Source organism: Lepidothrix coronata, unplaced genomic scaffold, assembly GCF_001604755.1.
Source record: "Lepidothrix coronata isolate B3197 unplaced genomic scaffold, Lepidothrix_coronata-1.0 Scaffold59, whole genome shotgun sequence".
In the NCBI taxonomy this organism is placed as follows: domain Eukaryota; kingdom Metazoa; phylum Chordata; class Aves; order Passeriformes; family Pipridae; genus Lepidothrix; species Lepidothrix coronata.
Genome location: NW_016690239.1, coordinates 3,996,261 through 4,008,778, shown reverse-complemented (window position 1 = coordinate 4,008,778; position 12,518 = coordinate 3,996,261). Strand labels below are relative to the sequence as shown.

At 39.8% G+C, this 12,518-nt stretch overlaps 1 protein-coding gene across 18 annotated transcripts in view; it reads right to left on the bottom strand.

The window, feature by feature from the left end:
• Positions 1-12,518, bottom strand: part of KIAA1217 (KIAA1217 ortholog) — a 338,499-nt gene that overhangs the window by 76,029 nt on the left and 249,952 nt on the right. For all 18 annotated transcript variants that reach the window (XR_001875173.1, XM_017817068.1, XM_017817065.1 and 15 more), the window contains one exon: positions 466-664. Coding sequence is in view for 17 of the 18 variants with exons in the window: in XM_017817068.1 (XP_017672557.1) it covers positions 466-664 (199 nt within the window). In the remaining variant the exon portion in view is untranslated. The remainder of the gene's footprint in view (positions 1-465; positions 665-12,518) is intronic.

Below are 12,518 nucleotides of genomic sequence, written 5' to 3'. Positions count from 1 at the left end.
AACTCTGTGTTAGATGATGAACAACTGGAACTGTTGTGAAGAAATAAGTGACATTCATGTTTGTTATTTCAGGCTCGTGAGATCAGGCTTTGTGCCAGCAAAGAAAAAACCCAGTTTTTCTGTAAATGTTTACTCTGTATTCTGTATTTCAAATAATTATGTCTCAGTTAAAATTCAATAAACAAATATGTGAACCTTTATGTATTATATCAATATTTCAACAAGGTATGCCATTTATCAGTGGCTTGTGCATTTGGATACTGCACCTTTAGCTGAAGGCATTGTCAGACCAGACCTCCCATATTACTCAGACACCACTGAACACACCTTTATGTGTCAGGCCACTCTCTGTCAGATACTTATCAACACCACTCCCTTTTATTCTATAAGCGCACCACAAAACAAAAACCACAAAAACCCCCCCAAACCAACAAAACCAGCAGCTATAATTCCGTGTTTACTTACCTCACATCACACAATTCATAGTATATGTTTCTGCTCTCATCCTTGATGTAAATGGCGACACTTGGCGATTCCAGCATTTTCATTGTCAGCTGCTGGGGGAAGGCACTTACAAAAAGGGCACGAATTGTGTCTGTGCTTGTGATTTCATTCGGCATCCGCAACTGCTTTGTTTCATCTCCATACTGAAGATATAATACACCTACAAGCAAACGTAATAGGAAGTTACATATTCTGAAGTGCACAGTAGTGATCTGGTTTCAAAGTCTATGTGGAACACATACCAAGCCCAAAATGAGAAGAGAAAAATCAACTCACAATTCTTAAAAAATAAAGCACGTATGACATTTTCCTTTTCAACAGACTATTGGAATAGAGCATACAACAATGGTATGGTTGTGCCTTGATAAATGTGCTAACCCCAGTACTCAGAAGACTCTCACTGTTTTTCAATTAGATAAATCAGAAGTTAACCTTAAGAAGGCTAATGAAAAATCCCAAACACACCAAGTCTGCTCTACATTGAAAGTTGTTGGTAACTCACAAGGTACTTTTTTAAAAAGTAGTTGAGGAAGAAACTTATCCTTTTATAGCATCCAGTTTTCCTTACACATAAATTTTGCATTTTAACTTCATACTTATCAATAAAACCCCAACCCCTCCCAGACTTTCATTTTAGCACTAGGAATTTTATATTCACAATTCAATTTGCTGACATTATAAAGGATAAAGCCCCAGGTGAAACTGCTAGCAGGAGTAAAATCGAGGTCTCACACAAAAACAAGAGTAATTTTGGATTCTTTCAGTTTCACAGCACTGCTAATAGTCATGCTTAGCACACAGGGAGAAACATGAGTAATCTTAGGTGCCGAATTGCAAAATATGGACATTCCTATTCACCGAGACAGAAAGAACACCACTGTCATATAGCTATTGGCAGGGAATGGGAGGATCTGAGATGCTCAATAATGGAAAGAAACATGGATGATACAGACCAGGGACTGAGTGAAGGGTTACGAAGTACCCCTTCCACAACACCTGTGTTGGCCCTGCCAGGGCTATGCTGACTCCTGTATAACCACCAGGTGCCTGTACTCCACTGGCCAGTGCTGGATGACTGTGACTCATGAGCATTGCTACAGACCAGCCCCATGCTGGCGCAAGGTCCAAAGCCCTCCAAGGACTGAAGCACTGAGAAAGAGCCATCCCAATCAAAGAAGAAATCAGACTGGACTTGATGGTGTTGATTAGTTCTAACCATGCTGGGCCTGGCTACTAAAGAAAGGTCTTCTCATGAGCATCTCAAATGTGGGAAGGCTTAGTAGGACCTGCACAACAGGAAACAGGAAACCTGCCACAGGACTGCAACCAAACTATGAAATTTCCTGGGATGTACAGCACTAGGGAGTAGATCAGAAGTAAGTGTTCAGCTGAACTACTCTGGATACAGAGGAAACAGGAACTGGTAAGCCCAGCTGAGCATACATATCCAATCCATACCCAGGGCATGGGTGTCCTGCCTGAACATGTATCACTGAAAGCCCACTGCTGTTTCTGAGACATCTCAGGTGTCTCTGTACAACACTGTATTGTGCCAGGAGAAAACACCTTTACTCTCTTGCTGTCTGTAAGATATGGAACAGGTATAGCTTCTGCATTGGTGTTAAAAGGTGGCAGATCACAGAATCACAGAATGGCTGAGGTTGAAAGGCACCTCTGGAGGTCATCTGATCCACCCCCCATCCCACTCAAACAGGGATACCTACAGCCACTTTCACAGACCATGTCTAGACAGCTTTTGAATATCTTGTGGGAGGGAGACTCCACAGCCTTTCTGTGAAACTTGTGCCAGTGCTTGGTGCCCCTCACAGTGAAGAAGTCTTTCCTGATGTTAGGAGTTTCAGTTCATGACTATTGCCTCTGGTCTTCTCAATGGACATGAATGAAAAGAGCCCGGCTGTGTTATCTTTGACCTCTCCCTTCAGGTACTTTTGTACATTGATGACATCGCACCCCTTGAGCCTTCTGTTCTCCAGGCTGAACAGTCCCAGCTTTCTCAACCTTTTGTCAGAGCAAAGATGCTCCAACCAAATTAATCATCCTTGTGGCCTTCCATTGCATTCTCTCCAATCCTGAGAAGATTCTGTGCTGTCAAGCCTTTGCATCTACCAATAATCAACACAAGTGGATTAAAACTGGGCACAGTATTATTTACACAAACTGGATTCACCACAGCAATTGCAGCATAGATGTACTGTAATGTTGTTTTCCCATGGCCAATAGGGGGGTTGGGAACACAAGGCCCTCAGTGCAGTTACCATCAGTCATCATCAAACCTCAGCAAATCACAAAACTTAGACGGTAACTCAGTGATTCTCACTTGAAAGTCACCAGCAACAGGATGGGCAGTTTAAGGTGCTGAGATACAAACACTGAGCAAAAGCAATGGGGAAACCTACAGTCCCAGAATACAAAGGCATTTAATGAAAAGAAGACATTTCAAGTTAAGATGAGCCCTCTTTCCCCTTAGTCTTTAGTATTTTTGTCCTTATGTTGTCCATAATTGGTACAGAGCAATGAACACACACAGTCAGATGTTTGTACAATTAGTGGGTAGATAATTGTGCTTGCACTTAGGGAAGGAAGATGTTACTTTTCCTGAATACTAAACAGACCACTCAACATTACCTAACCAATATTTCATATCAGGCTGCTTTTATAAAATGTAGCTCTTAATTTTCCTATTATTATCAAGAGCTGATACTACTTCTTTCATTAAGATTGCAATCAAAATCTTTATAAATCCTACTGCAAACTTCCATTTTCCTTTGGTTGGAAAACTGTTTCAGACTGAAATTCAACTAGTTTTCTTTCAAAAATTGATAAGAATTTTCCTATGAATTTCGTTTCTAATGCCAATATTTAACAAATTATTAAACAATTTTTCTTTTTTATTTTAATTTGAGACATCATTTATTTCTCCATGTTCTTCTAGGTAAAATTGTCTTTTTAGTGCTCATTCAAATATTATATGCAGCTAAACACTTTTCTGAATCCAGAAACTAACTATATTTGTAAAAAAAATTTAAGCAAGTTAATGATTACATTTATTTCACTCTTCCAAGATGTTCAAAAACATATTCAACTACTTGATGATAGCTTTAAGTTCTTAGGAAGAACACAAGGAACTTTCTATGTTTTGGCATAAAAAGACACACTTTGGATATCAGCTTTGTGGTTGTGTGTGACTCTCTTTTCTGCCCAGTTTAAAAGTTAGTGCAGAATGCAGAAAATGCTGGTTTTGCATTTCAGACCACTAAAAACATGCTGAATATTGAGCTACTGAAACCATTAACACAAAATAAATGGTAGAGTTGAAAAATCTTCCTTATACACAAGTCTAAATCATTTCAGAATAGTCTTGACTTTGCCTGTGCCCCAATGCTCCTACAAAATATTGATCAAACCAAATTTATAGTTGTCCTTGAGTCTTGGATTTTCAAAGCAAATATGTATGTTATGCCTTAAAATAGACAGTTTAAATATACAACTTGGAGAAATGTTTTGGGCCCAATCTCACTGTAGGGGAAAAAGACATTTTCAAAGGCATAATAAATTCTTTTTTTCTTTATTCTCTCTTAAATCACATGCCCTTAAAAAAACTTACTGCCTTTCCTCTTGAGTTGTCTGATCCATATCATGATATAGCAATGCTTTAGGGCATTTTCTATGTGACAGAACTAACTGCTCACTTCTAAAAATCCCTTTTGAGCATGACAAAGAGACTCAAAATTCATTAGTTTAAGTCACTGACATTATTTTTCTCCCACACATTGCCCGGTTGAAATTCTGAACACTGTCAATACCCAAAGGCCCTACTTCATGGAAGCTGCTGGAGCTCTGAGGTGTGTTTTACCTTCAGCTAAAAAATCACTCCCATGGAGATTAAAGCAAGAAGAAATAGAATATAACTCAGGCACAGTTTTTATTAGCACATATGTCAGCAAAGCTGCTGGAACGACAGTTAAACACAAGGGATGTTCATGTCTCCATGTACCCTGGAGTCCCTCTTGCATTTATGCTTCTGTTACAATGGATTCACCTGAAACATGAAGGTTGTGCCCTGTTTTGTGCAACACAGAGGACTAAGAAATGCCCTGCTACTCTAGGACAACAGGCATGAAGATGAGTGTGAACGAGGAAACAACACCATATAACTGTTCTGAAAGGGCATGTCAGACAATGCTGTAGCTCCCACTTCCAGTCCTTTGCTGTCCTACAGCTACAAGGCAAACTGCAATGTCAAGCTTTTGTCATGCTGGTATAACTTAGTTTCAGAAATACCTCTGGAATTTCTGATCATTCTTCACCCTATGGGCAACAGACCACAGACTTAAACACAGGCCACAGCAGAAAACATTTACATGTAGGCCCTAGTAACGTAAAACTTTTTTACAAATTGCTTCACAACATTCCTGTCAACAAAGAAGTATGTTTTATAGAAGGGGAAATTAAACACCCAAGAGGCAAAAGGGCGTGTTCAAAGAAAGGTTTACAAGCCCAGATCAAACCCAGACCTGATGATGATCCTGTGAACACACCACATGATTGCCCTTTCTTTCCCTACATAGAGAGCTCTTTCAAAACACAGTACTTTCTGGTGCCCTTTTACCAAGGGTCAGTGACAGGACTTGCAAAATGTTTTGCCATTTCTCCCAGGGATGATCTACATGAAATGCAACACAGTGCAATGAAGGATGCATTGTTAATCTGATTTGGGCAGGGCTGAGCCCAACAGTGCTGGGCTGAGGGGTGCCCAGTGCAGCAGCCCTGTGCCCTTAGCCCAGCCAGCACAGCTCTGAGCGCTGCCCATGCTGTGGTTGCACCAGATCCAGGGAAGGTGTTCAGCTCAGATACTGCCTCTGGGCTGCAAAACCCACTTGGGAAGTGAGGACATGCCCACAGAGTGTAATGGTGAACCTTGCCTGAACTCACAGGGTCTAGGCTGGCTTTAGAGCACGGAGCTGCACAACCAAAACGGGTTGTCACAGTATCCATATCAATAAGACCATAACTCCTTAGTTACAACTGGTAAAGGTTTGCTCCTTATGGCAAAAGCTAATGTTATGCAGGCGGTAGGACACCGCCCAGCTCACTTCTCTCAGCACTAAGCACCACGTTGTCATGGTTATATTGCTAACAATGATCTTGGTGCAGGGCAGCTTAGATGCTTAGAAGAGCTTTAATCACAACTTGCTTTTGTTTAAAGAACAAGAGTTATCCTTAGAAATTGTTATTTAAGAGAGGAAAAACATGAAGCACACGACAGAAAGAAAAATTAAATATGTGATAAATCAAGAATAAGTAAACAAACAGGATTGTATCCTCTTCTGTGACCTTTACGAATATCATTTAATTCACTTACATGATGAATTTTAAATTGAAAAATACTGGTACTCACATAATCCTCTCAGAATTATCTTATAATGAAGAAGAGAAAACTGAGGCAGATAAGTTAAATAACTCCTCAGTGTTACAAAATAAAATACAGTTAAAGCTTAAATTTGAGTTCACAAGTTTCTTTTCTGTGAAGCTACAGGACATCCTCTGTGTAGGCAAGATGTCTTGCAAATTTTTGCACTGAAATATCTTACTGACATTTGGCAACACCTTAATCCATGGGCTCCCATCTGAAGAGAAGGATTAACTGATGATAATGTCTGTATTTGGCTGATGCTGGATGCTTGGGCACTGGAGCATTGAAACCTTCCCACAGACCCAGAAACTACTGCTACTCTCTTCCAACACAGTCACTCAATGTAGCCTTTGGAAATTTTGTGTCCAATTTGAAAAATTCCAGTAATGAGTAAAGCTGGTTGGACTATAGCAGCCAAAACCTGGATGCATTGGGAGTTCTGGAATTTAAGTTCAAGGTGCAAAGCAGGGTATAACTAAAACAGGGGTAAAATGTTGTCATTAGATTAGTTTCATTCTTTGCCTAACCATCAGTTAACCATATCTTTTTGAGATGACGGGTAAGCTTTGTCTTTTCATACTGGTTTAGCTTGATCTTCCACTGTAAGTCCATTGAATCGCTGTCTCTGCCTGAACATTCCCTCACACTGAAGTCAGCAGCAATGCTAACAAGCAAAAGTTGAGAAAAAGCACCCTTGTTTCTTCCTCATATTTATGTCAAATCATTAGTTGGGACTTGCGTCAGTTTTAAAAACTAAGGATAACCTTTAAAATTGCAACAATAGCTGTTTTTGTTGGGACACTTCAGGACAATCCAAAGGGGATCACAATAAAAACTGCCAGGCTTTTCCTCAAAAGTCCAGTTTACAATTTTTAAATTTTTTTTTACTAAAATTCCAAGATACTTCCAATTTTTCTTTGATTTTTATTTGGCAAAATTGTCATCTCTAAGACTGTAAGGGTGGCATAGGCCCATATTGTACTCTGCTCCCCATCCCCCTTCCCCCTCAGCCATCAGATAAACAGAGCAAACACATATCACCACATTCTGCAAAAGTTATGCAGATACAAGTTTATTACAGTAACAACTCTTGCAGTGTGGAAGAAATTCCTCGATATGCAGTTCTTACTTTCCATACCCTCAAGACTTGACTCTCCTATTTCACCACACACAGTTTAAACTAGTCTGAGGTCACTGCCATGATCCTTGTGGTATTTCTAGCCTGAAGCTCTCGTACTAGCTTCCACTAGTACTCCCTCCTGATAATCTGTCCTCCACATTAAGAAAATGTCTATAAATGTGCTTAGCTCTCTCCAAGTACTAAGAAAATCAAAAAGTACATCTTTTAATGAAATAAAATCAATTACTTATTTTATTTATTTTTTTCTGAAGATATTTGCTCAAGGTGTTGTTTGATAACAATTTCAACAAAAACAGGAACTGATTCGTTTAGTCCAGTATTACTCCCTTCTGCAGTTTCACTCTTCTCTGCTATTTACAGTGACTTACAATACCTAATGAAAAAGACAGATGGAAAACTCAGTAGTCACATAAAATACCTACCAAAGTGTTATGAGAAATAAGGATTTTTAACTGTAACTCAAATACTAGCACTTTTCTACAAATGGATATATTTAGCTAGCTAAGAATAAGTAAAAACCAAAATGAAAATGGACATTTTTCACCTAAAGAAAAACTGGTATTTTCCCCATCTGATTCCTGATAAAACCTATGAAATAGTCTATGGCCAAAAGGCAACTTTGTCCATATACCTACGTCAGCAAATCCATCAAATGTAGACAGTTACTTCTGCCATCTAGAGAGTCTGAGGGAACATTTCAGTTTAACCTAGTTCCCCAGATGGAAATCAGTATTCTGGCAGGATGACTTTTTGGACAATAATCACATCCTATTCCACAGAATAGCCCAACTGACCATCAAGATGACTTTTTCATACCCCTAACTGACAAAATAATGCCAGCAAACTTGGACGAACACAAAACCCCTAGAATACTAAATGAAAAATATATATATAAAAAAAAAGACAACTGAACAACTCAGTGAGATGAACTAGAAATTTCATGTGTACCAGAGCTGTTTTTCAGAGGGCCCATAAGCTCTGCTATGCTGCGTTTACTCCAGTTCACGTTCACCAATTTAGCACAGTAAAATCAAAGAACTACACACGCACAGGTACAGGACATGCCCACACAGGCTCTGCTTTTGTCCACCAGAAGCTGAGCCCAACCTCTGAAGGGGGCAGTAAGCCATGGCTGGATCCCAGCCAAAGGTGCCAAGCTGACCAGTACAGTTTCCAAGGATGTGTCTGCCAAAGACTATGCAGATATGTTAAGCATGTAAGGACACTGTAAGAGAGCATTTTACATGGGGCATTTCTGCTAGTAACTTTTAAAGGGGCAGAAGAAAAAAAAGACATGAAAACATCAATTAAATTTCTTGGAATACATGTTCTTTTGAATAAACACGAAGAAAGAGAGATCCTATCAAATTGTATTTCCTTTCTATATGAATCAGCTGTATCAAACACACATTATTTGAGTGATGAGTATTTTTATAAACCCTGGGTTTTGACACTAAAACAGGTAGAAGTGATGAGTTCAAGGGCAGAATGTAACCATTTCAATACTCCATAGTCATGAAGCCTTAAAGTCATATAGGCCATGCATGCCTTTGTGGTTTTGCTCAATTTATCAAATTTTCTGTATTTTCAGTAGGAATTCTCTTCAATACTTCTAAAGTTATTTCATTTCTAAAAAGTTTACTCCTGTCACTAGCAAATTTAGTGGTTGAGCCATCAGCATGTAAGAGCACATCCGCTTACAGCACCACATCAGAAATTCACCTCTGTGGGCTCTAACATGCAGCTTGACTTTGTGTGAAGTCATCACGGGCTACATTAGACAGGATCTTGGACCTGTGACCTTAGTTTGTGTAGTTGAGGAGAAGAATGCCAAGAGGCCATCTGCTAGACTTACTCCAGTTTGCCATTATCTTTTTTGTAACTGGGAACCAAAACTGGACACAGTGTAACCTCATAAATGTTGAGAAGAGGGTTTAATAACCACTTCACTTGACCTGCTGGCTAAATCTTTCCTGTAGTCAGCTATGCAGTTTTCACTGCTGCAAGGACACACTGCTAATACACTTGTTGTCAGACCCCAAGTCATTTCTGCAAAGGTGCTACCAAACCAGCCTGTCCCTGCCTGTGTTGTTGCACAGGGTTATTCTGTCCCTGCTGAAAGACTGCATCTGCCTCTGAGGAGCTTCATGAAATTCCTGCTAGCCCATTCCTCTAGCTCACTGGGTCCCAGTGAGTATGACCATCCAGTACACTAAATGCTCTCCCAAACTTAGTGTCAGACTTGACCATCCTGATGTTTCATTCCATCCCAGCAACCAGGTTGCTGATGTTAACAAGTACTGGCCCCAGAGTGCAGCCCTGAGACAGACAACTGAAATCCAGCTGCCAGTATGACTTCAAAGCATTAAACCTTACACACACTGAAGGCACCCCCTACCTCCCCCATTTGGCTACAAGGAAGATCTGATAGACGTCTGAAGGGCCTTTATTAAAGTCAAGATAAACAACATCCACTGCTCTGCCCTCATACCCACAGATGGTCTATTCAGCACAGAAGGTAATTGGGCAAAGTAAGGTACCAAGTGCCTGTTTCTTATGAAGCATTTGAGTAGTTAAAAAATTATTCAGAAGGGTTCCTATCTCGAGAGTTGCTCAGACCATTGCCTCTATTGTCCCAAGAGAGTACCCTAATCAGCAGGCTGTCAACAAGCCTCTGATGCAGTGATTATCCTCTTATCCTATTTGAATTGGGCTACTCTATAGCCAGAAAGGTAGAAGACAGAGAGAGAGAATGAGAACAAAACCAGGAGACAGTCTTATATGATACCACAGAGATCACACTATTTCCCTTTGGGAACAGAAATCTGAACTTGGGCTCAGTACAGTAACTATGCATTAAAATCACTACCTAAATATATAAACAGCATTGGGAGCAATGATTAAATTGAAGAGCTGTCCTCATTCAGGGACTTGCTGTCAGCCCTGGTAGCAAATCCTATATACACTGACTGCACTGAGGGACAGGCTATGCTTTTTTGTTTAGCCAAACACTTCTTACAATACACTTTTTCTTTGCATGCCCATGTGCAAACGGAAGGATCTGGTGTTTGTGTGACTTACCGTACTAGAGGTAGACTTACAAATTTTACCTAAAATGAAAATTAGATCAGATTTGTCCAAATGATAGCTCCTGTGCTAGATACAACTCAAGGGACAGCTCCATCTGGCGTTCTACCTTTCCTCTGAAGGGTAGTTTGGACTGTACAAGCTATTCCACCTGCCAAAGCCCTCTTCCAGCAGACACAAATGCTGAAAGCTCAAACTGCTGCTGCTAAATCAGAATAAGAAGTAATGGTAGAGCTGGATGAAGATATTGCACCTTCTGTGAGGGCATGATTTGGGGTGAAGAGGAAAGTCACTGCTACCTCCACATAGTTTTATTCAATTTCTCAGATTGTACATCAATTACCTCTCCTATTATCTTCACCACTTTTCATTCTGCTTTATTAGTGTTGCAAGGTCCTGCAACAGGAGTATTCTGTCACTATGTGCATTACCCAACACAGTGAGGCACCATTTTAGTCAAGATCCTTTAGTACTACTGCAGTTCAAATAAAGATTGCATTCAAAAAACATTTAACAGATATAGCAGTGACAGACAGACTTGCACAGCTAATGATTTTATTTAGCACACTGCACAACTTCTACTCCAGTATCACTGCAATGAACCCATTAGATCCATGCTGATACAACCTGTTGCAATGGAGTAAAATTCAGCTCCAGTGTGATGCACCATCTAAAATATACTGCATATCAGCCTTTTCGTGGCAGACAGAATGTGCTTCTGTTGAGATAGTATGTAATAAATAAGATCTTGCTTCTTGGAAGTATTTTTTTCAGGTACACACACAAGACATTTTATTATAGGAGGAAGACTCTGTTAAGTAAACAATAATTGTGTGCACAAGTGCTAGCCTGAGAAGGCCCATATTTTAGTCTTCCATACAGCTGCCTTTCACAAATCATGTAGGGGCAAAAAATCAAACAAAAAACTATGATATGTTGGTATCACTGTTTACCTTCTTTTGCTCTTTTGATACAAAATATTTCAGGTAAGAGATGTATGCTTTTTTCTTTCCAAGTCCAAAATCTTTAGCTATATTTGAAGAAATTTGAAAGAAGATAAAATCTAGAAAAGCTGGAAGGAAAATTTGTGCTACACTAGAATACGGTAATTTCTTAGGGTCTGTGTTTCTATTCATTAACTGGAACTAGTTGTTTCACGCTGTTTTTTCTATAGACCTGTCAGTCCCTGTTAAGTTATCCGACCATGACAGCAAACATTTACATGATGTTTTTGCATGTTGGTTGTTTTGCATACACTGTAAAAGACAAGATAGGGGAAAATTCTTTAAGATGACTAAATACATTAGAGCTATACTCAGCCTTAACTTGAAATGCAGTTCCCAGGGAGTTCCTCTCCCGTGAACTAAACTGAAGCTCTTGCTGACTTCATTAGGCTTAAATCATGCCCCAAGAAATTGGAGAGGGCAGGGGCACTGCTAGCAAATCACAGGCTTCTCATATAAGGTCTATGGCCATTCACACATCTTCTGTCAGATTGAACATGCCTATTTTAATTTCTAGCTCATAAATAGTAATTTATAACAATTAATAACAATTAATTAGCTTCAATATAATATATGTCTACCTTTAGCATTTACATCTCTCTGTGTGTCACAGTATATTGCATAAGAGTCATGTTTACCACCAGCTGACAAGAAATGATCCCTCTCCCTGCAAAGGTTTTGCTATGTGTGAAATTGTCACTACAGTCATGACTTTGTTTTTTAACAGGCTTTGATAAAACACCTGCAAGAAATACTACAAAAGATTCAGGTGTTTCCATAGAAGGTGGCAGCAAAGTAATTAATCAGACACTAATATCTGTGCCTGCCAAAACTGGGGTTTAAGGGCTAATAAATAATAATCTGAATACTTCACAATTGCTTAAGACCCTCTCCACACCAATCCTAAAGTATTTGTATAATTTTACTCCTGTAAGTAATCCCTCCAAAGGCAAATAAAATGCAAATGTTGGCAGGCTCAGACATTTCTATAGGGGCCTTTCCATGCCACCTAACTTCAGGCACAGGTTTCCCAGCATGGAGCCTGGTCATCCTCTGCTCTTTATTCATCTGGACTAGAGTGGCCAGGCACCCCAGCTGGGGTACCCAGAGAAGATGATTGCATTCCTTGAGCCATAAAGCTTCATCCTCCTCAGTCACTTCTCAAACACAAATCCTCATGTATTTATGGAAATCCCTCCCTGTACAATATTTTTCCTTAATCCAACCCTGCATGTACAGCCCGATCCTGTAGGAGCACAATCTGTTGCAATGGGAGGTTGTGATCACACCCTGCCCTTCAGGGCTGTGACCCACTGCATCAACTGCCCTGGCCGCTCCGTCTGAGGAT